At 38.3% G+C, this 23,977-nt stretch overlaps 2 protein-coding genes across 5 annotated transcripts in view; both read right to left on the reverse strand.

Annotated features, from left to right (window-relative positions):
• The window catches only part of LOC135220697 (probable phosphorylase b kinase regulatory subunit beta), a 329,203-nt gene that overhangs the window by 125,244 nt on the left and 179,982 nt on the right, over nt 1-23,977 (reverse strand). For 3 of the 4 annotated variants that reach the window (XM_064258095.1, XM_064258094.1, XM_064258096.1), the window contains exon 12: nt 6,839-6,853. The exons of the other annotated variant lie outside the window; for it this stretch is intronic. In XM_064258095.1, the coding sequence (XP_064114165.1) occupies nt 6,839-6,853 (15 nt within the window). The remainder of the gene's footprint in view (nt 1-6,838; nt 6,854-23,977) is intronic. 4 annotated transcript variants of the gene reach the window in all.
• The window catches only part of LOC135221572 (uncharacterized), a 2,037-nt gene continuing 148 nt past the window's right edge, over nt 22,089-23,977 (reverse strand). Inside the window, exons 1-2 of the mRNA XM_064259265.1 lie at nt 23,779-23,977; nt 22,089-23,594 (exon numbers count right to left, since the gene is read on the reverse strand). The exon at nt 23,779-23,977 is cut by the window's right edge and continues 148 nt beyond it. Coding sequence (XP_064115335.1) covers nt 22,089-23,489 — 1,401 coding nt within the window. The 5' untranslated portion in view covers nt 23,490-23,594; nt 23,779-23,977. The remainder of the gene's footprint in view (nt 23,595-23,778) is intronic.

Below are 23,977 nucleotides of genomic sequence, written 5' to 3' on the forward strand. Positions count from 1 at the left end.
TTGGAGAAGGGCGCTTCCGGATTCCTGGTGCCTACCAAGAGACAAACGTCGGGAGAAAGTGCGCCTAGAAGCGGGAGAGCGCCTACACGGAGAAGGGGCGCTTGAAAGACTCTTGTTGTCTGCCCTTAGGAGAATAATCAGGAGTATGACGCCTTAAAAGAGACGAGCGCCTACTAGGAGAGCTATGTGTAGTAGGCTCTTGGCGCCTACCTTCACGATCCGATACTCGAGGAGAGTGACATCTGGAAGAAGAACGCCTACTTGTATAAGGGCGCCTTCTATAATCTTGAGGCTGCTGAGGAGAAAGTCTCACGCGCGGGAGTTGAAGAAATCGCGTGATCGAGCAGGTGCAGTGCGCTTACCGGAAGCGGGATCCAATCTGGAGAAAAAACTTCTTTCTCCATAGAGCGTTCCTAACCGATGGTTTTGGCGCCTTTGAAATTGAAAGAGAGCCAGGCGAGCGAGCGCTCACGCGAGTGAGGGCGCTCCCCGCGAGCGAGGGCGCTCACGCGAGCCCCCACCTTCATACGAAACCTCCCCATATGAAGGAGAACGATCCTCTGAAGAGCGGCGCCTAGATCTCTTGATCGGAAGAGAAACGTCCTTCTTCCTACGTGATCTAACTGCTAGAGAGTCTGCTAGCGCCGTGATCTGAGCTTGAAGTCCCGCGAGTACTCTCGTAGGAGAATCTTCTAGTTTCTTCCTCGGAAGCAGGCGCCCGACCGCGCGGAGCGCGAGAAGAAGAACGATCACAGGATTTCTTGTGTTTCTTCGCCTCCACCGACGATTCTTCCGGGAAAACCTCCGGACTAGAAGCCAAAGGACTGCAGGGAGCCTTCCAAGCCCTCTTCAACGGGCGCGACGCATCCGGGAGTTCCAACCTCTCTTCGGAGAGGGAGACGACGAAGAGGAGAAGCATTGGCGTAGGAGCTCCTTCTTGTAGCGATCCGAGGCAGCCTGGGAGCGTACTTCAGGATCTGCCGAGGGGACGCCTGACCGGTGGGGGCTCTCCCTAGCCCTCCTGCGGCTTTCGACTTTCCTACTCCACTGGAAACTGGGAGTCTGGAAGAGGTCTAGGCCTAGAGGCACTAAGGAGCCGGTCAGACGCACCTCCACAATACTGGGGACACTGCACTGATCACTAACACTCTCCTTACCTTCCAACTGACGAATCTTTCTGATCCACAGAACGATTCTTGGCTTTCGAGCTGCCGCCTCCGAAGGCGAATCTCCGGCTTCGGTGCGGGGAGCCGGGGTCTGCAACTTGGGAAGGAATAAGGTTCTAATTCTACGTTAGTACTATTAGGATCCACATCCAACTCACTCATTCTAGATCTGCTAGAACTTCTAGAGGAAGCCTTACGCACTCTATCACGTTTTTCCAACTTCCTAACATAAGAAGAGAGAGCCTTATATTCTTCTTCATTCAATCCCTTACATTCACTACAAGGGTTAGCAAACGCACAATCATTCCCCCTGCATTTCATGCAAACCGTGTGGGGTCTACCGAAGCTTTCGGCAACCTCACCTTACATCCTTCATTCACGCAAACCCTAAACAACACCGAAGTTTTAACTACCGATTCTAGATCAGACATCGTTTAAAGAAAATCAAACTCAAAATCAAACCGGTCCACAATCAGCGTATGCCAAGCCAAACAAAGCGAATACGTCACCAAAAGAAGTCCAAATTAACTCAGGCAAGCGAGAATCGAAAAACTATCGAGAGGAACCGACAACAGTTGTTATCGTTCCCGCGACAGAGAAAAATCTGACAAGCTTACGGGAGTGGTTCGTACATCCGCCACCCAGCGGCGGGTAAGGTAGACCACCTGACCTACCTGTCGCGTGTGCCGCGAGATTTGAAATTCTGTCGGGAACGTCGGAGACTATAGCTAAGTATATATCTGTCAGGGAAGTTCATGTACAAAATGCAAATTCTAGGTGTTTATTTACAAATTATTTGTAAACATTCCATTAGTACTAGTAAAGCATTGTTCCTCATATATTGAGGTGAATTTAATGAGCAGTCTCTCCCTTTCATACAGTGCAACAGATTGCATAAATTTCTCTCACATCTCCTTATCTCGTCATAAAATAATCTATCTAGTAATAACAACACAATCTATGCCCTGGAACAAAAAAAAAAAAAAAAGGCATCAGCCAGTAGTATCATGCATGCATGGGCAGATCTTAGAGCCTGAAGCAGCTGCAGTTGTCATTATTCATGTGTCTGTCACTGCACATAAAGTGGAGGAACTTGAAAGTCATTCCTGTCTGTCACTGCACACATGAAGTAGAGGAACTTTTAAGTCATTCCTATGGAGCTGAGAGCATATCTAAGCTGGTTTTCCTGTTTAGCCTTCACATTTTGTATCTTGCTTAAATAAAGATACGAGTCATCACTCTCAGATCATTTACTGTACAGTCTTTATGCTTTGTACCATTTAATGGACTCTAACTTTCCTTTCCCTTTCAGAAAAACTGCATATGTAGCTGTCTGATTGAAAATCTGTACCGTTTTCTAATTTATTTCTAAGAAGTTCAATTCCTTCAGAGGTTCAAACTGCCATGATCTCTCTAAAGTTATCTATCACAGTTTTTTGGCATATTTATTATCATAATATATTCTCTGTGAAACCCTGGCTATACCTTTCATGTAGTCTAAGCCACTTTTTATCTTCTACTGGCAGTATTTACTTACATGGCCATAGAATATATATAGGGCTTCCCTTTTATTTTGTACCTAATCAAGGCAGCTGATATTGTCTCTGGGAGCTTGAAATTATTAAAAGTAGCTAAGAGCAGAGTATTCCATTGTTTTATTATTCTGAACCTCTCAAGACATTTTGGTCTTTAAAATTCTTTTTGCAGTTTGTACTTAAGATATTAAGAACAATAACTTTACAATGAAAATAATGATCAAAAACTATTTCTTTAGCTCATGAAAAATTACCTGTGTGTGCGTATAAAAAAAACATTTACAAAATTATGATATGTCACATGCATGTGAGGCCACACTTGGAAATGAACACAAACAAGAAAACAATATACTGTAATAGCCTAGCTGAATCCCAAAAACCTGAAGTAGGCTACCCTCCTCCCTTAACAGCGAAACCCTGCATCCCGAACACCGAGGTAAGGTTTTTAGTTATTAAGGTTAGTAATTATTTTACTTCTATATATAAACTTTTAACAAAGAGTATACCATACTACATATTTGACCTATAAAAATTAATCATACCTGACACTGCTGTCCATAAAATGTGAAGTCCTACTGTTTGGTACTCAGTTGATAACATTACTGCATATTAGAATGGACTGCTACTACCATAAATGAATTAGAGGAGAAATCCTAAGTGTGATATTGAGCTAAAAGTATTTTATTTTCAGAAGTGTTCTTACTTCAAGCACCTGAGTAAAAGCCAGTTGCAGTATTTACAAGTCCCTTTAATAATAATAATCATCATCATCATCATGGAGTTTGGAATAGAAAACTGTGCCTTGGTCAACATACAAAGGGCAGAGTAACAACGACTGAAGGGATAAAGCTACCAGATGGGAGTAACATCAAACACATAGATGAGACGGGATACAAATACCTGGGAATCACCAAGAGATGAAGGACACGATCAGGAAAGAATATATGCAGACTCAAGGCGATACACAAGTCAAAACTCAATGCCGGAAATATGATAAAAGCCATAAATACATGGGCAGTGATAGTAATCAGATACAGCGCAGGAATAGTGGAATCGACGAAGGCAGAACTCCGCAGCATAGACCAGAAAACTAGGAAACATATGACAATACACAAAGCACTACACCCAAGATCAAATATGGACAGACTATACATAACACAAAAGGAAGGAAGGAGAGGACTACTAAGTATAGAGGACTGCGTCAACATCGAGAATAGAGCACTGGGCAATATCTGAAAACCAGTGAAGAAGAGTGGCTCAAGAGTGCATGGGAAGGACTGATAAAAGTAGACGGAAACCCACAAATATACAAAGACAGGAGAATGACAAACAGAACAGAGGACTGGCACAGCAAACCAATGCACAGACAATACATGAGACAGACTAAAGAAATAGCCAGCGATGACACATGGCAAGGGCTACAGAGGGAAGAACTCAAGAAGGAAACTGAAGGAATGATAACAGCGGCACAAGATCAGGCCCTAAGAACCAGATATGTTCAAAGAACGGTAGATGGAAATGACATCTCTCCCATATGTAAGAAGTGCAATACGAAAAATAAAACCATAAACCACATAGCAAGTGAATGTCCAGGACTTGCACAGAACCAGTACAAAAAGAGGCATGATTCAGTGGCAAAAGCCCTCCACTGGAGCCTGTGCAAGAAACATCAGCTACCTTGCAGTAATAAGTGGTACGAACACCAACCTGAAGAGTAATAGAAAACGATCAGGCAAAGATCCTTCCTTGGGACTTTATGGTTAATCAGAACGAGAATAGGGTGATACGTGCAAATAGACCAGATGTGACGTTGATTGACAAAATCAAGAAAAAAGTATCACTCATTGATGTCGCAATACCATGGGACACCAGAGTTGAAGAGAAAGAGAGGGAAAAAATGGATCAAGACCTGAAAATAGAAATAAGAAGGATATGGGATATGCCAGTGGAAATTGAACCCATAATCATAGGAACACTAGGCACGATCCCAAGATCCCTGAAAAGGAATCTATAAAAACTAGAGGCTGAAGTAGCTCCAGGGCTCATGCAGAGAAGTGTGATCATAGAAATGGCGCACACAGTAAGAAAAGTGGACTCCTAAGGAGGCAGGATGCAACCCAGAACCCCACACTATAAACACCACCCAGTCAAATTGGAGGGCTGTGATAGAGCAAAAAAAAAAAAAAAAAATAAAATAAATAAATAAAAAAAATAATAGTAGTAGTAGTAGTTTTGGTGACTGATGAAACAGAAACCATTATCAAATTAAGAATGCAATTAAGATCTTAGTACTTAATACACAGTTCCAACAATGTTAAGAGTTATGACAGGTTTGGATGACTGCTACTCTTAACAGACACAGTTTAGTGTTCAAGAGTGTGGGATTTCTTTCTTTAGAATTTCATACGATACTGTAATCATCTCAAGTCAATATTGGTATAAAAAAAATGGATACACACACCACTTGAAAATGCCCCTCGTTAACAAATTCAAAAGATGAGTCATATTGAATTAACATGTTATGGTATCCTCAACCAAAAAAGACTACAAGGGAATTCAAAACTGTAACATATTTTACAAAATATAGTGCTAGTGCTAGAAGAAGGGTAAAATTAGCATGAAAGTTTTGTTAAGACTAAACTTTTCTATTTCAAAAATTCATAAATATAATTAAAAAATATAATATTTATAAAGTTGTGGTGCACAATCTAAATCTTTCACTTGAAAACTAAACTACTGTCACAACTAAAATCATTAGTGAAATAAGCTTCATTAATTTTAAACAACTTCAATTAATTTATCACTCCCGTTTTGTTTAACTATGTAATCCCCACTTTATCATGAAAAAGCTTTTAACTGCAGTTACTGGGATTTCTTAATTATACCAACATTTTTCTCATAGGATGGGTGAAATGGCTGTAAATTAGAAAAGAACAGTGGTATGTTTACCAATATGGTAAAATGCCAGTTCTCCTATGAAAACCAAAAGTACTGACCCTAATCACAGAAAACCTTTGTTTTAACAAACCTTTTCTTCTATCATGTTAATTCAAATTATTAAAGTGGTTACTCTCGCTCTCCCTCTAGAAAAGAAGGAATAATTTGTGCATTAATAACCTGCCACAAAAAAGGGAGTTCCTAAAACATTGGCAGAAGGACAAAATCTATGGCCTTCATCTGAAAAGCTGTCTGCTTCTAGAATGGTTTCAGATTTCTGAAAGAGAGACCTTAACCTTGCTGAAAGAGAGTCAGAGGAAAAAAGAGGAGAGAGAGAGAGAGGAGAGAGAGAAGAGAGAGAGAGAGAGAGAGAGAGAGAGAGAGAGAGAGAGAGCTTAATATTGCTGAAAAAGAGGTAAGAAGGCAAAAATCTTACAAAGCTTTCAATCTTTCCATTCCAACATTGCAAGTCTCATCAATATATGAAACTTAATTTAATTTATTATCAAGATCCAATAATACTGACATATTACACATAGTGGTTTTGTTACCTGCAACCCATTGCAAATCATCTAAAAATACACTGAACAACTATGTTATTAATTAATTTGCTAATGATAAGAAAAAACAAGACTAAGAACAATCTCAGTTCTATTATCTGCTTAAGTGAAATCCTTTTTATCAACAGATCTCCCATTATTATATCAATGTATCAACAGATCCATTACTATAATAATGGGAGTAGACCTATCTAAAGAATTGTCAATTACTTAACATACAAAACAGATACTATATTCTTACATAAGAAGCAAACATCTAAGACATTGCAAAGAACAATTTCTGTAAGTGACAATAATGTAACTAAGGTCCAGGCTGCTCAGTTAACAAAAAATGTATGATGCCTTGAAAAACTTACGGATAATTAAATCTCACATGATCAAAACATTATTGGTGTTAGTAAAGTTGCTAAAGTTAACCATCACTACTCTAACTATCACTAAAGATGCATCCATCTATATTTACAAAGCTCATTAATAAACACAAACTTACCACACATGCAATTTTCATGTATACAGTTCAACTTAAGCATTCCTTCTAAATGCTCCATGTGTTTTAAAGCTACAACTAAGTAACCACCAAAATCTATAAAATGTTTTTGGCTGCATCTGCAGTAGCAGAGAACAAACAGAAGGTACTTACTTTGGAAGACTTGCTCTACAAAGGCATGAAAAAGGAAGAAACTTCATCAAATATTTACACAAAATTAACAATTAGAAGAAATACAACCATATCATCAAAAATAGTAGTGAAAATGAAAGAAAAACCTGATTGTATAAGGTTTTAAAAAGTTATTTTCATCATTAAAAATATAAAGCGAGGTTTTAAGGAATACGGTTCTCTTCAAACACAAAACAGTAAAATAAAAGACCTTAAATTTCACACAAACAAAAAGCTGCAAGCAAAGATTTAAAGAGGGAAAAGCATCCACAAAATAATGCATACATTCATTACCTGCAGGTGTCAACTAATAATTATCAATGATGCACTGTGAAACTTTGTGCAAAATTTCACACACATATTTGTGATATAAAAGTGTCAAGTTGTAAATGCTACATACTGTATAGTAAACCGGAATCAGTGACATAGTCCTGTCCAGTTTAATTAAGAAATATTTATATAAACACTTTCACTAAGAAGAATACTGGTTACAAAGTAATTCAACTGAAATTTGGATTTCTTAACTGATACAGAAGAATACAGTACAGTGCTATGAAACTCATCTCTACCATACAAAACAAAATGCTGTTTATGCATAAAACTAAAAACAATTAGCAATTACGTTCTGAAATAATAATTTCTAGACTTTCTGGAATACTTAATATTTTATGATAATTCACATTTATAGAATATTTCCATTTTCTAAAGTATAATTTTAAATGTTTATATGGCCACTGAACTTTTCACTATGCAATACTACAAAATTGTACCTAAATTTCAAACAATTTTTAAAAGTTAACACATCAAATTCTTCCACCAAAATTATCACATTACTATTCAAATTTGAATGTACTGCTTCTTATTATCACTGTCCAGACTTCATGAATAATTGCCAACATTAAGAATTTTATAAACTACTGGGGTGCAAAGAAAACTCTTGCTTTCTTATCATAATGTTAACAAAGTCCCTTTTAAAATTTAAATGTGCATATTGGTGTACTATACCCGCAACTCACAAAGTACTTCAAGTATGACTTTTCCCTTCTGGTCTACATTTTATATTGCATTAATGTTCATATCTTACACCAAAATGATCATAAGAAAAATCAAGTCCTGTAAGGTAGTTTCAATTGCTCCCAATTCTAGTGGATAGTTGAGGCAAATTTCATAAATTCATAAGCTGTTCTTTCTCTACTTATGTTGCACTGTATAAACTTTGTCAAGATTTCCTGCACAATTAAAATGTATTTATCATATAAATCTTGGAATTATCAAGTACTTCATTTGTGATAAAAAAGCTACTTCCTAACATCTGATGCTTGATTATAATATAACAATTTGTTGGTCAACTTCAGGGGTTGGTTGATAAATAAATAATGGAAACTGAAAACCTTAAATTGTGAAATTTTTCTTAGAGCTAGGGTAAAATGAAGTAATACATCATTACTCATTTGAATTTTGTAACTAGGGGAATGAACCCTACAAACAGGAGCTTATGATGTAACACAAGAATGACACCTAGAAATTTGCATGAGCTGCACAGTTAAAGAAAAACTGTCTGAATGGAAGGGAGATTATGTTCGAGACCTGCTAACAACCATACTTGGTGAGTTTAGTTTGTGGTTCAACTTCATCCCATGATTTGCACCATGCATTAAATTTAGCTAAACCTTTGTTGGAAGATTCAGCAACCACAGGTAGATTGATGAAAAAAGTAACATCATCTGCATTAACAGTATGCTTGTTTTCAATGCCACACCACTTATCATAAATACATAATGCAATAAGTAACAGGTCAAGAACACTACCCTGGGAACACCAGAGACTACAATCCTGCATCCTTCATCAAAAGACTAGGAAATGGTCCAACTACTCCCATCTGTCTAGGTTTAAAAATGTGTCTCATGATTACCACACTCAAAAGTAGCACTGAAGTCAAGATCATGAATAAGAACTTTATTACCCGAATCTTGGGATTTCTGGAAATTCAAAGAACACCACCACAAGCATCCAAGCCCTTGAAAGAGCCAAGCCAAATAACTTTTGTTGACTTTTTCAGCAATTTTTATTAATTATGGGATTCCTTTAATTTTGTCATGTAAATTTTGCTTGGTCATTTCATTATTGTACTTGCTGCTGTTATTTTTATGCAGTAATTTGCCTTTAATTAGAATGGGACTCAATGAAGTAAAATTCTGCAATATCCTTTCTCTTCAATTGTTTACATTTTCATTAAGCTACGGAACCGACTGAAAACACCACATTAATTTCTAAAATGTAATATTATGAAGCAAGTGATGTCTCAATTATTTGGGTGTTCCATATTTTTAAAGGCATTAACCCTTTAACGCCGATTGGACAAATTAAACGTCGACGAAAATTGTCTGTCGGGTGCCGAACCGACGTATTGTACGTTGACGAAAAAAAAAAAATTTTTAAATTCGTGGAAAAATAGTTATAGGCCTACTAGGCAAAAACTTCTGAATCACACACCTTGGGGGATGCTGGGAGCTCACAGATCAAGGCGTTGTTTTGTTTACAATCGTTACCCAGGCGCACAAGCGCGAATTTCTTTCTTCTCGCACTAAAAAGCATCAGCGACAAATCTCAGAAATTATTTTGTTACTTTGACATAATTTTAGCACCATTTTATATTAGCCGTTACACGGAGTATTATATGTGAAAATGTGTGCAATTTCATGTAGAATACAACAAAAAACAACTCATGGTTGTAGCTTTTATCAGTTTTGACATATGTATTTTCATATAAATAACAATAAGTGCCAAAATTTCAACCTTTGGTCAACTTTGACTCTACCAAAATGGTAAAAAAACGCAATTGTAAGCTAAAACTCTTATTTTCTAGTAATATTCAATCATTTACCTTCATTTTGCAACAAATTGGAAGTCTCTAGCACCATATTTCGATTTATGGCAAATTTATGAAAAAAACTTTTTCCTTGCATACGCGCGGTAACTCTTCCGAAAAAATCATAAATTTTTTTGTCCGATTGTCGTAATGTTTAAATTTTAAATTAGCCATTTTAAATTAGCCGTTACATAAAGTTTTATCTATGGAAATATGCACAATTTCATGTAGAATATAACAAAAAACAACCAATGGTTGTAGCTTTCATCAGTTTTGAAATATTTTCATATAAATAACGATAAGTGCCAAAATATCAACCTTCGGTCAACTTTGACTCGACCGAAATGGTCGAAAAAACGCAATTATAAGCTAAAACTATTACATTCTAGTAATATTCAATCATTTACCTTTATTTTGCAACAAATTGGAAGTCTCTAGCACAATATTTCGATTCATGGTGAATTTATGAAATAAACTTTTTCCTTACGTAATTTTTTAGTCCGATTGTCGTAATGTTTGCACCATTTAAAATTAGCCGTTACATAAAGTTTTATATATGAAAATGTGCGCAATTTCATGTATAATACAACAAAAATACAACCCATGGTTGTAGCTTTAATCAGTTTTGAAATATTTTCATATAAATAACGATAAATAGAAAATATTCGTCCTTTGGTCAACTTTAACTCGACCGAAATGGTCAAAAACTGCAATTGTAAGCAACAACACATACAGTCTAGTAATATTCAATCAATTAACTTCCTTTTGTAACAAACGACAAATCTCTAGCACAATATTTCGATTTATGGTGAATTTTTCAAAAGGGCTATTTTGTATGTCCGCACGTTACGAATTCATGCATCATTTTGTGATAATATTTTCTCTGTGTTGCCTTAATCGTTTTACAATGTGTTATATACCAGAATGATCGTAATTTAATGTACACTAAAACTAAACAAAAATTAACTCGTTAGCTTTAACCGTTTTGCTCACAGCGCAATTTGTATACAATTATATATGAAATTTTTTATTTGCGCTGTCATATATCCCAATATTTATACATGATAATGATTTTTTTTCATTTCTGATGGTTGCATACTAAACTTCAGGCAATGGCAAAAAAGGAGCCAAAAATGAACTCTTTAATCTTGAAAACTAAGCGTGCTGTGATTTTTTGAAAAAAAAAAATTCCGCTTCGGCGCTCACTCGTGAACGCCGCCGGCATACGGGAGACGATTTTTAAAAATACCGCTTCGGCGTTTAAGGGTTAACTGGATCTGAGATGAAAGAAGCTTGCATCAAATTCATTACAGGAAGACTAACTCACAGGGTAACACCAGTAATAACATCTAAGCTCAATGACATTCAAGTTAAAGTGACCAGACATTATCATATTTATTTACGCCTTGATTGGTAGGTAATAAAATTATAAAGTTAGAAAATATATCAATGTCTATCTATATGTATACCATACATAGCATTAACTTACGATCCCATCGAAACAATGGGGCAAATTTTAAATATTCTTTATGTTCAGCTTACTGTTTCTTCATTTAGACAAAAAGCATTATCTCATATCTGCATTTTGAAGAGTAATTCACTAAACCAAATATTGCAAAAATAACCATATCATGACCATTCTTACTGTAAGGCAATTCAACAACACCAATGATTCAATGTCCTAGACTCTTAAGGGGCTGTTTAATACATTTAATCTTAAAGGAAGAAAAATATGAGCAATTAACAAAAAATGTACAGACATCAGTGGAGAGCAGTGGGAACAGATGAAAATGAACATAAAACAATACAACTGTTCCCAAAGGGATGCAGTAAAGGATCTTTGAAACTACTGCCTGTGCATAACTCACGCTGTAGGGATAAGCCTCTACAGAACCTTGAGACAAAACTATAGTATTCACTTTTAAAACTATAGTATTCACTTTTAATGTGAAGAAAATATGCTCAACAATTGGTAATGCCAATATTTTAGATGTGCTACATAAATGAGCACAACAGATTTTCTTGTCGAGGTGTGTTCCAAAACATACTTATCTGTACTGAAACTTAATTCTCAAGATGATCCCTAAACAAGCAAGGACAACTAACCAATGTGATCCAAGGTAAAAATGAAAAGTTGCAAATAATCACCAGAAAATTACTTTAATTCAATTCTCTTGTAAATTAAAGAAACTCATCACTTAGGTAATTCAATCCTATGTGTACAGGTAATTATTTGAAATATGACCTGTATATTTCCTACAAAAAGGATTAAAGAGAGATGTGCATGGTCAATATAGTAGCTTGCATGCAATCTGAAAATAATTTATCCATTAATAAAAATGTAACTGGGAATTAAAAACTAAATTTCACGTAAAGCAATTTCATTGGAGTGTTTATTCTATGGAAACTAAAACCTTATCAAATGAGGCTAAATTTATTTTAAAGCTGAACATACATACTTTTATAAAGCTATTAAACTTACCCAATCTAATGCGCTGACAAATCTCTATTACCCAGATTATAAAGCAACAAAAGATGAAAAAATTACATACATACTTTAATTTCTCATTGTACCTCTTTCAAATGTGATTTTTAGAAAATCACTGACACTTATAAAAGAGTTAAAAAAACATATGCTCTTTATTTCACCATACGGGAAGAGTTAACATTTCCTATCGTTTGTTAAATTTATTCAATCAGTATGAATCTTGAAACTAAAATGAAATTTGATTTTTTCTACCAACTTTTAGTGGGTTAAAAATTTTGCTGAAGTACTTTGATGAAAACCATATGATGGATGAGTCTCAGAAAGACATTTAACTGGAGAAAAGAAAATGTGAAAAGTTGAAGAGAAAATGGATCTTACAATAAATTATATACATGAAGAGATGACATTTGCAGAAAATGTAGTCAGCATAATCTGAGTAAGTACCATGCTGTATATCAAAGAGTAGTTTAATGTGGAGGATAAAATTACAAGATCTCAATGATTTATATGTGTATTTGGGCATGCTTGTGGCAGTGACTCTTGAGGATGCAGTAAGTTTAATTAAACTGTTAAAAACTGCAAATATGCCAGGTGATGGGGTTGCAAATGAGATACTACAGTGTGAGGGCAATAGTGTGACAAAGTGGCTGATCAGTGTCTGTAAAGTATGCCTTGAAAAGAAAAATGTTATAAAGAATGGTTGGGAAGAATAAGCATTCAGCTAAGACCAACTGAAAATGATTGAAAGGGGAAATGTTAGAAGTTTGAGAGTAAGGGGTAAAGCTTTATGCATGTGGCATATAGAGAAAACCATATATAGTTGGTAGGTAATTATTCTATTTGGAACTACAGTGGGCCCCCCCCGTATTCGCGTTCTCCGGAATCGCGGACTCACACATTCGCGGATTTCTCTCGGGAACATTTCCCCGCATTATTCATGGAAAATTCGCGCATTCGCGGTATTTTTCTGAGAGAAATATCCACAAATTCCTGGTTTTTTTGATCAATTTCATCATAAAATGCACTTTTTGTAATAAAACTATTAAAAAGACCAAGTATGAACATTTTTAGTGGTTTTTCTTAAGTTTTAACTAACAAAATAGGCTGTTTTTAGCCTTTTTATAGGGGTTCCAAACATTCGCGGGTTCTAACTATTCACGGGGGGGTCTGGTACGCATCCCCCGCGAATACGGGGGGACTACTGTAGTTATGAAATTTTATACGTAAGAGCTGGCATTATTATGTCAACTTAGAGTGACTCGAACGAGTGACTGGAAGGTGCAAAGAATAAATCTTTTACAAGGCAATGTATTCCACCAGGGGGAATAATGAGTTTTTCTTCCACCAGGGGCAATAATGAGTTTTTCTAAGTGAACCCTGTTAACTTGTCAGTGGTACTGACAAAATGTAACAACTGAAGAGGTTACTACAGCTTTTGGGAAGCTGAAAAATGTTAAAGACCCAAAACCAACAGGAATAACAAGAACCAGCTATGGATGAACTGACCAATTATATGGAAGCCTTACCAACAATGGGATAAGACCAAGTGCTGATAAAAGGATTTGACATTCCATACTAAGGAAGTAAGGATGTGAGATCTACGGAATATTACTGTCTGTGCTTACAATGAAAATACTAAAGATGCTGAAGGGAAGGTTGACAAAAAGTGTTCATACTGACAATTAGTATCAGTTTGGCTTTATGCCCAGGAAATCACCAACCAAAGCAGTCTTTGTAATGAGGCAACTATAACAGAAGTACTACGCGAGGAGGAAGTTATTTCACATACAGTACTGATAGGATTTTGGGAAGAGAAAGTACTAAGGCAACAAATTTAATAAAAACAGAAAAGATGGGCATTACAAAAGCAGAGGGTACCTGAAAGACTCATTGAGATACATAAAAGAGTAGAGAGTGGTAGGTATATCTCAAAAACTTGATCGAATTTTGTCCCAATCAGAAATCAGCCATGATTCCTAAAACTATTATTCCTATATGCAGGAGTGCAGAAAGGGAGGCAATTGGAGTTGCTTCATCCATCTTAACATTTAAACTATATATACTTAGTATATAACTTCAATAGTAACTTTCACTAACATTCTCAAATTTGCATTAACTTATCAACATTTTAACATACATATATACTATAACCATATTTTTCATACCTCATACAGACAATTTTCAGAATCCAATATGCTGAAACACAATCTTCTGTACAAAGAGCACCAGATCCTATAGGCAACTCTATCCTCATACCTGTCTTATAAACCATCAGACAAGCCACAGAGCAAGGTCTTGACTCCCTTGAATGGAGTAAATAATCCCAAGTGCTCTATGCAGAAGAGGAGGATCTAAAAAGAAGTCAAACCTGAGTTGTGCCTTCAAAGAGTCAAATGACATAATTTCTTTAACACTTTAAGTCATTTAATTTCTTATCTAATCAGCCCTTGACACCTGCAAGGAAAAATGGTGATTGACTGCCTTTATGCTTATGATTTCAAATGTAAGTCATTGTCCAACACTTCCACAATTTTAATTTTCCCATAAAACATACAAGCCAAATCAACTCTAAAATATAGCCTGTAACACCCACGGCTGTCTGGCTTGCTGGTCACATTTTATAGGGTTAGTCTCACACCAGGCTTGCAGTGAGATAGTACCTTTACTGATTGATCTACAAGCAATGTGTGTGCGTTTCATCAACAATGCTACATGAACTTATTCTTCCCTTTGGATGGTGAAGTAGGCGAGTTTGTGGTAAAGAAGGGAGCTGTCAGCGGCTGAACAGCTGACTGGCCAGCCTTAGTTAAGTCGCTAAACACTGAAGGGATTTTGTTTTAAAAATCACCAGGGGAGGGTAGTAGGATATTATCAGTAAGATACATCTGAGCTCTTCTCTTCCTATGCTTCTCATTCTACCTAGTCAAATGGACCTTGGTCAGAATGACTTACTCCTTTAACTTCCTTATTGCTGTGGCCAGAACTATATCATCCACAATCAAACCATAATGGTTTTACTTTTCAGGTCTATATAAAAACAACTTTGTGGTCAAGTAAAAAATGCCCATAACTGACTGCCATCCTATTACTACATTAATCAGCTCTAGTTCACAGGCCAAAGACACTTGCAATGTAATCAAGAAATAAGCTTTCCTGGTCATAATACCAGATTACTGAGGGGTTGATACTATGTAATGAACTCATGTCCAATTCACCTGTTTCAACTGGATAATAAAGGATTAAAAAGCAGTGGTTACATAGAGGACAAAGCACTAACTGTGGTATGATAAGAACCACCTTCTTGGCTCAAGTTTGGATCATGCTGAAATCAGGACTTCTAGTTTCCAAGTAAGAACATGCCTGTGTGCCCACTGCCTAGTTGAGACTTATGTAGAGGTGCAAACAAACAAAGCTGACCACATTTAAAAAATGGCTAAGTGATGACAAGGGTTGTCAAAAAAGGCAAGTCAAAACCTAACAAAAGCTATGCAAACTATCCGTACACAAAGGCATTTACTAATCTTTAATTGGGACAACACCTTGACCTTTTTCCCAGGGTAAGGACAGAGGACATTCCTAACGTAGTAGATTTCCTCTTTTTAAGCAAACACTATTGCAATGTATTGTTCTAACATTATTTTCATGCTTTTGTATACCTGAAATTTCATCGCCTTTATTTCTTACGGTTTCTTATCAAAAGTCAGTCAACAATGCACTGCATGTCTGACTAAAATAGTTAGGTTTTTCAAGTATAGGTACCTTTGCAAAATAGTAGAGAAGGTATTCAACATTTTCTTGAGACAAATACTAATCTGGATACTCAGAATCTAGATAATAAGGCTTTGTCTTTACTGAGTGAAATACAGGTAGTGTTTGAGGTACAATAATTCGTCTTACGATAATCCGATTTTACGATGGGGTTAGTAATTAATACTGATACAACAATATTTTGAAAATATTTTAAAATTTCGCTCGTAACGGGTGCAGCCCAGCAGCGTACAACCAGGCAGCAAGAGAGAAAGACCAAATTACAATTGCCTAACTTCATCACACCTTCTCATTAAATAAGTTAAAAAAAACAGCAAAAGAGAATTTTGAAGGTTTTGTTTTAACATTTCACTTGTTTGGTAAATGTGTACAGCCATGAACAACCAAACGAGAAACAAAGTTTTGCTAAGTACAACCGAATTGGATAATAACATCCATTCGGCTTGTAATTCAACCATTGTATGATAGTAAACAATTACCGCAGTTATGTTATAAAAGAAGTTATGTATGATAGGACTGATATATTTTTAGGTAATAACTTTGTTTGCTACAGATCAAAGATCAGCAAGGAAACATACTGTTAAATTTAAACAAAGTTGTAGCTGAAGCTGAGAACACTTTTTGAGCTGCTAATGACTGTTATCATGCATCAGTAACAAAGATAAAACTCCCATAAACTTATCCGATCAAACACAACCGTAGAGAAAGTTGAGAGAGAATAATTTTAATCAAAACTTCAGGTACTGAAAGAACACAGTTTACTGCTGTTTTCACGCCATAAAAGATAAATAATGTAACAGTAAAGCTCGTACTATGAAGAAATCAAGTGAAAATAGTAAATGGAATCACGTAATTTTCCTTACACAATAAACATGCCCACAAAGCAATCTGTTAACGAAAGAAATAACTTAGTTCCCAACAAGACACATTAAATTCATATTTTGACTTAAAATTAACATGTCTTATAATGAAAAGATGACCTTGTCTCATATAAGTAAAGTATCTAGATATTCTTTTATGTTAACTAGAAGCAAAACAACTTGCTCTGAACTGAGTTAAATACGATGAAATAAACTCATATACGCCATCAGCTGATTTCCAAACTAAAACATTGACTGTTTTGTTAGTATTTTATGATACGATACATTTTATGAGAATACAAACAACATAATAGGATAGAGTAATGTATAATTTTTAAAAGATTCACAGAAACGATGCATATCTGTTATGTTTTTATTCCATAATTATATGTAGGCATCACCAGCCTGATAGGTATTGCTCAATTTTGCCAATATTGGTCCGTACCTGAGTCCGATTTACCATGGTATCTATCATCGTATACGCAAGGCTAACTTGTTAATTTTATTCAATTTCTCTCAGTACTGAATTATCATGAGCCAATATCACTGAACCTAGAGAATTAGCTGAAATTAATAATTACTATTCCATATATGTATAAGTATACTGTGTAGTGTAGGGTTCGCTACCCTACATGTAAAGATGGTACTGCTTATCCTACTGTAGGCTGGGCTATATTAGAGATACGATTTTTTCAACATACAATGGATTTTTCAGAACCTAACTCCATCATAACCAAGAGAATACCTGTAGTACTTAGGGTAATCTTCTAAGCATACTTATCCTTTCATTATACTCTAACTCCTCAAAGTCATGGTGGCTAAAGGCCAAAAGCAATGTAGTCAGTTGGAATTTATGCATGAACAAAAAGGATTTGGAGTTTATGCATGAACAAAAAAGGAAACTTGTGCTTGGAACTAAGATTCTCAATGTCAAACTTTCTTCCCAACAGTAAAGAGTTTTAACCAAGTTCAATTATCAACAAAGCTGCTGATTTTGGCATTAAATTACTGTTATACACCACTGGTTTCAAGTCCTGATTGATTAGTTTTATTAGCTCCAACAGTTACCCATTGTAGGAACTTAAACAGAGGTAAGTCAAATGTCAAAAACAACCTTTCACACCTTTAATTATTTTTACATACTATTCTAATCCTTTTTCTCCTTCTTTTCTGAAGTGTGTTTATTCTACCTTGAGAATGAAAATTAAAATTTTTATAACAAAATGTTTTATATATAAGCTTACCAAGTAATCATACTGCTTACAGTTCACTCATTGGCAGCTTAAAATGAGATAATCGCAGTGGCGCTACTTACATTGTTGGTGTAGTTATCACCCTGCCCACTTACAGGGTAGAGAGGAACACCTTCATCAAGCCATCAATTGCCTCTGCCCTTACCCATATGCAAGGAGGAGGGAGGACTCTGATTTATGTTATTTTACATATACTTCAAAATATTAATTAGATATACATATGTATAAAGATATATATATATATATATATATATATATATATATATATATATATATATATATATATATATATATATATATGTGGCAAAATATACTATATAGCCAAAACATGTGGCAACATTTGCAACAAGTAACATACATAATACAAAATAATTACAGATAATTTGTATGTACGTAAAACTATACACGATTTTACACTTATTCTAATAGCTAAGGCATTTGCTGAGGTAGGTAAAATGTTAATGAGGCTGGCATAATTGGAAAGATTCATATGACACAAGGACGTACTATAATGATGTAGCAGTAGGAGACACTGGCCTTCCTGCAGCTATTGCATGATATTTAAGATCCTCTAAAGACTTAAGGTAGTGCTTTTTGAAAACCAAGGGTGACTTCCAACCAGTATACTAATTCAGATCATCAAAGTCCATATATTTGAAGAAGTTAACAGAAGTTGCTATTGCCCGAATGTCATGCACCTTGGGAATGACCCTGGCTGGCTTTCTTGATAAAAATATAAAATCTGCTGCCTAATGCCTTTTAGAGATAGTGTACCACCATCTTTTCTAATGAAAAGGGGGCCTTCGGAATAGGTAGATGTCCTAGATAAATAGTCCTTAAGAGTTTTAACAGGACATAACGATGGATCCTGCGGAAGCGGGACAATCTTCCATGGAGACCCACCTCATCAAGGGCGTCTTCATTCTTAGCTAGAAATTGCTTATTTGGCGAAAGCAACACGTCCCCGAGGAAAGGAACTCAATATGCGCTTCATCCCTAGATAAAGATGACAGCTCTGATATTCTGGCACCTGAAAGCTAGACTCAATAAGAACAGAGTTTTACGCAAAATGGTTTGGTAATAACATTTGAAGTTGTCTGTTTCCGAGGCTAACCTAAGAACATCATTAAGAAACCATGACACTGACGACGGTCTGTGAACGGGCCGTAGACGTGCACATGCCCTTGGGATAGAGGTGAAATAAGACTCGGTTAGATTGATACCAAACCCGAGAAGAAAAATCTTTTTCAGAGCTGACTTAGTGGTTGTTATTGTTGCAGCTGCCAAGCCTTGTTCAAACAAAGACCTGAAGAAGGTTATGGCCACGTTCAATGTCATTACTTTGATATTTGATTCTGAGGAACGAAGACAATTTCTTAACTGCTGAGTCATACTGGCGAAGCGTAGACTCTCTCTTGTCTGACTCCAAGAACAACATGTTCTTACTCCTACTACTCTTACCTGCAAACTTCATGAAATCCATAAAGTTAGGGTTTTGTGAAGACCTGAGGAATCGAACACAGTCCTCGTTTGAACTTGTTGCGATAGTCTCAAGTCCGGGAGAGGGTGAGGGCGAAGACCTAGTTCCAGGAGAAGGGGAAACCAGTTGCTCTTGGGCCAATGAGGGGCTATGAGAGCCACCTGACCTTCGAAAGATCTCAACTTGTGCAGCACCTTCAGGAGAAGGTTCACTGGAGGAGGGAAATAGATCTTCGTCCACTGGTTCCAATCTATGCTCAGGGCGTCCGTAGCGTATGCCAGAGGGTCCAGATTGGGGGCTACGTAACAAGGCAGCTTGTGGTTTGCCTCTGTGGCAAACAGATCTACTTCTAGACCTGGTACTCTTTGGCAAACCCTCTCGAAGGATTCTTGGTCCAGTGACCAATTATGATTTCCAAGAGGGAGGCCGACCGAGACAGGGCGTCTGCCACTACATTGTGGACTCCTGCCAGGTGAGTAGCCGACAGATGCCAGGTGTTCTTGGCTGCTAGAGAAAAGATTGCTATCATCACGTGGTTCACATGACTTGACTTTGAACACCTCTGTTTATACAGTGTACTACTACTGCACTGTCGAGGACCAACCTGATATGAGTCTTTCTTTGGAGGACGGAGCTTTTTTAAAGTCAGAAACACTGCCATAGCTTCCAGAATGTTGATGTGAAGTGTTTGGAAGTGAGGTGACCAAGTTCCCTGAACCTTCTCGTGCTGTGAATAACCTCCCCAACCTGTCAGCGATGCGTCCGTATGCACCACTAGGGAATCGGGGGAGGAAAACTGCAACAAGGTCAACAATCCTTGGCTAGGTTGGCGGCCTTGCCCATGGGCGCAGGCGTTTTCTGAGAATCAGAGGTATCCGGGCGAACTTGTCCCGACACTTGGCATTTGCCTTCGAACGCCAAACTCGATTGATGTCCTTGAGCTTGGCTTTCAACAGAACGTCCGTGACTGAGGCAAACTGAAGCGAGCCTAGGATCCTCTCCTGATTCCTTCTCGAAGTCTCTTTGCACTTTAAGAATTGTCTTGTTGCCTTGGCAATCTCCTTTCTCTTTCCTGCTGGAATGGAAAGAGTGTGAGAATCCAAGTCCCAATGAATCCCTAGCCACTGGAACTTGGACTCCGGAGTCAACCGGGACTTGGTCCTGTTGATCTTGAACCCTAAATATTCCAGGAAAGACATGACCTTGTCCGTGGCTTTCATACATTTGCCTTTGTCCATCTCCCAGATTAGCCAATCGTCTAGGTACGCCACCACCAATATACTCTGGGATCTTAGCTCCTGCACCACTGCCTCCGCCAGTTTCGTGAAAACCCTTGGTGCTATATTTAGCCCGAAGGGCATTACTTTGAAGGAGTAGGCTTCTTTCCCTAGTTTGAAGCCGAGGAATGGTCGGAAGTGCCGAGCTATCGGGACATGATAGTAGGCGTCTGTAAGATCTATAGAGGTGGTGACGGCCCACGGGGAAGTAAGGTCCGCACCTGAGAGATGGTCAGCATTTTGAACTTGTCGCAACGAATGTACAAGTTTAGACGGGACAAGTCTAAGATCACCCCTTCTTTTGTCGGTCCCCTTTCTTTGGGACGCTGAATAGACGACCCTGAATTTCAAGTTCTTCGTCCTGGAGATTGCTCCCTTCTGGAGAAGGTCCTTGGAGTAATCCATCAATTCCTGCGTTGGTTCCTGATAGAAGGTGATGGGTGGAGGAGGACCTTTGATCCAACTCCAGCCTAGGCCTCTGGATACTATGCTTTTTGCCCAACTGCTGAACCCCCAACGATGACGAAAGAGGTACAGCCTGCCTCCTACCTGAGAAACTTCATTGAGATGATGAAGGCCGGGATCCTCTGCCTGACCTTGCACCTCTAGTACGCCCTTGGGCTCTGGCTCCTCCGCGCTGGCGAAAGGATCCTCTAGCCCTGCCACCCCTAGCAACTCTGGTAAAGGGGTGAAATGCCCGACTCTCATAGACCGGGTTTAAAAGCGGGCGACACTGAATACTGTGAGGAGGCCTGTTGGTTGAGACGGCGGCGAAAGGAAGACAAATTGATGCTGTTGCTGAGGCTGAGCCTTAGAAGTCGAAGGCTGGGATACCTGTTGAATTGGAACAGCTTGTAGCACATGATGCTGTTGCGGGACTTGGAAAGGTAGGAACTTTCTTTGCCTCTTCCTAGCCCTAGCCCAAAACTGGAGGAAGAAGACTCTGATTCCTTTTGAAAGGGATTCCCCAACGCACCTGATGCTTTGGTTAAGACGTGATGCCTCGCTCTGAACCTCGGTTACTGCTGAAGCTGGGAAGAGATCTGCACCCCAGATTGAGGAAGCTAGAAGCTTGTTGGGTTCGTGCCTGATCGTAGCCTCAGACAGACATGCTTCCTGCAATTTCTCCTAGCAATCGCAAAGTCGTACAAGTCACATTGCATGCTTAAAAGTAACGACTTCGCAATGACCTTAAACAGCAGCTCCTGAGCGTACTCCCAAGCCACCGTCTCTGTCATCATAGGGAGTTAAGAGACCTTGCGAGACGTGTCTTAGCGTCAAATTCGGCTTGGATCAATGCGTCTGACAGCCTAGGAAGGCGTTCACTAAACAAGGTGATTGCACAATCTGGCTTCAGCTTGCCTACCGAGAACGTAGCTGGCAAATCCTCCCACAAATCCTCCCTACCTGGGAGTAGTAAAGATGTGGGATCTGTCTCCCTAAGCTGGGGCATGGGCTCTTCTCGAGTCACTGCCTGGAGTGTAAGTTCCGCTACCTTTGATGTAAAAGGTAAGGGGTTCCCGACATCAGTTGTAAACATGGTGAAAGGACTTTTAAAAGCTGTTACTCTAGTATTTGAGCAGTCCCACTCTTCTAGGCTCCGTATCCATGTTTGCTGAGCCTGATCTCTAGAAAGGATAACAGTCTCCTTGGGGACCTTATCCTCTCTAACCAGAGCTGCCTCCGTAAGCCTAACATAGCCTATAAATGGAGGCTGTAAACCTTCGGGGAAAAACTCGAAATCCTCGAGCCTACGTGTGCCGCAACCTTCTATAGTCAACATCCCATTGACAAACGGAGCGAAGTTAGCCACCCTCCAGGGATTACCGGGGTGGAAAGGAGGGAGCGTGGACCCGTCAGGCATGCTCTGAGCTTGCATTAAGCTACTAGAATGGGCCGAAACTGCCGACTCCTGCCTGAGACCTGCAATCAGGGAGTCCTGAGCACCTAACCTGCTAAACACTTCTTCAAACCTTGCTGCAACTGAGCTGAGTAAGCTACCAAGGCTACTGACCTGATTTAGAATATTCGTGTTGAACTGGTCTTGGTCAACGGAAGGAGAATCATCCTGTCCCTCTTGCGGTACCTTATGAGGTATCCGGTCCCTAGAAGTTAATGGAATGGGACTGGTAGGGCAATAGGAAGAATTCCCTCCTTGAGACCTTGGGATTGAAGGTTTGGAAAGCAACTTTATTTTAGTTTTAATATGTGTATGAACCTCTGGTGACTGCCCAGGCCTTGGCATTGTCTCTGATCTGCCTTTAAGCAAGGTTTTACCCGCAGGTTTTTTCTTTAGTTTAGGAATCACAGAGAAGGAGTGCAACCTGGGAGGGGGCAAACCTCCTGTGAAACCCATGAAGGAATTGGAAGTAGAAGGAGAGGAAGAATCAGAGTCACTCAAGGAAAGATCCCGGTGACTAACTAAGCTAGCCTCATTAACACTGTTACCTGTACCCGTGCCTAGTGTAACGGGCAAATCCTCAACCACTTCAAGTGAGACTTCCTCTAGTCCAAGGTCCGGCAATTCCGCCTCTTGCTGTTCAATGACTGAGTCTTGGATTGATTTGATAATCGGTGCCGCTACTTTTGGATCGACGTATCCGGCAGATTTTCCGGCTGGGAAGAGCAAAGTCGCCATATCTCGGGACAGAATATACGGCTTAGCCTTCCCTACGTTCCGTCCAAACCCTCCAACCTAGATCTTGAGGGCGGAGAGTGCAGCATCCTTAATAGACTGCTCAGCCTGTAATGCAAGGAATGTGTCAATACCAAGTAAATTCCTTGAACATTATTCTATAATTATTGATTAATCAATGTAATTTAATTTAAAGAAATTTTAATTGATCATTATTTTATCTCATTTCAATATTTGTTTTTTTTTTTTTTTTTTTACAATAAACATAGAACCAGCAGTGCGGTAACTTAACCGAAGAGGTAGCCTGATGTACCAAGTCGTAGCAGGCAAAACAGTTTTCATGATGCCAGACCACGGAATCAGGAAGCAGCACTGCACAGGGGGCGTGGCCCCGACAAACGTCATGGCCGCACGGATCTTGCAGAGCAGCACTACAGCGGCAACCAGGACACTGAGAGGCCTGTAAGTGCAATAATATATAAGAACAATTG

This window comes from Macrobrachium nipponense, chromosome 2 (genome assembly GCF_015104395.2).
Source record: "Macrobrachium nipponense isolate FS-2020 chromosome 2, ASM1510439v2, whole genome shotgun sequence".
NCBI lineage: Eukaryota > Metazoa > Arthropoda > Malacostraca > Decapoda > Palaemonidae > Macrobrachium > Macrobrachium nipponense.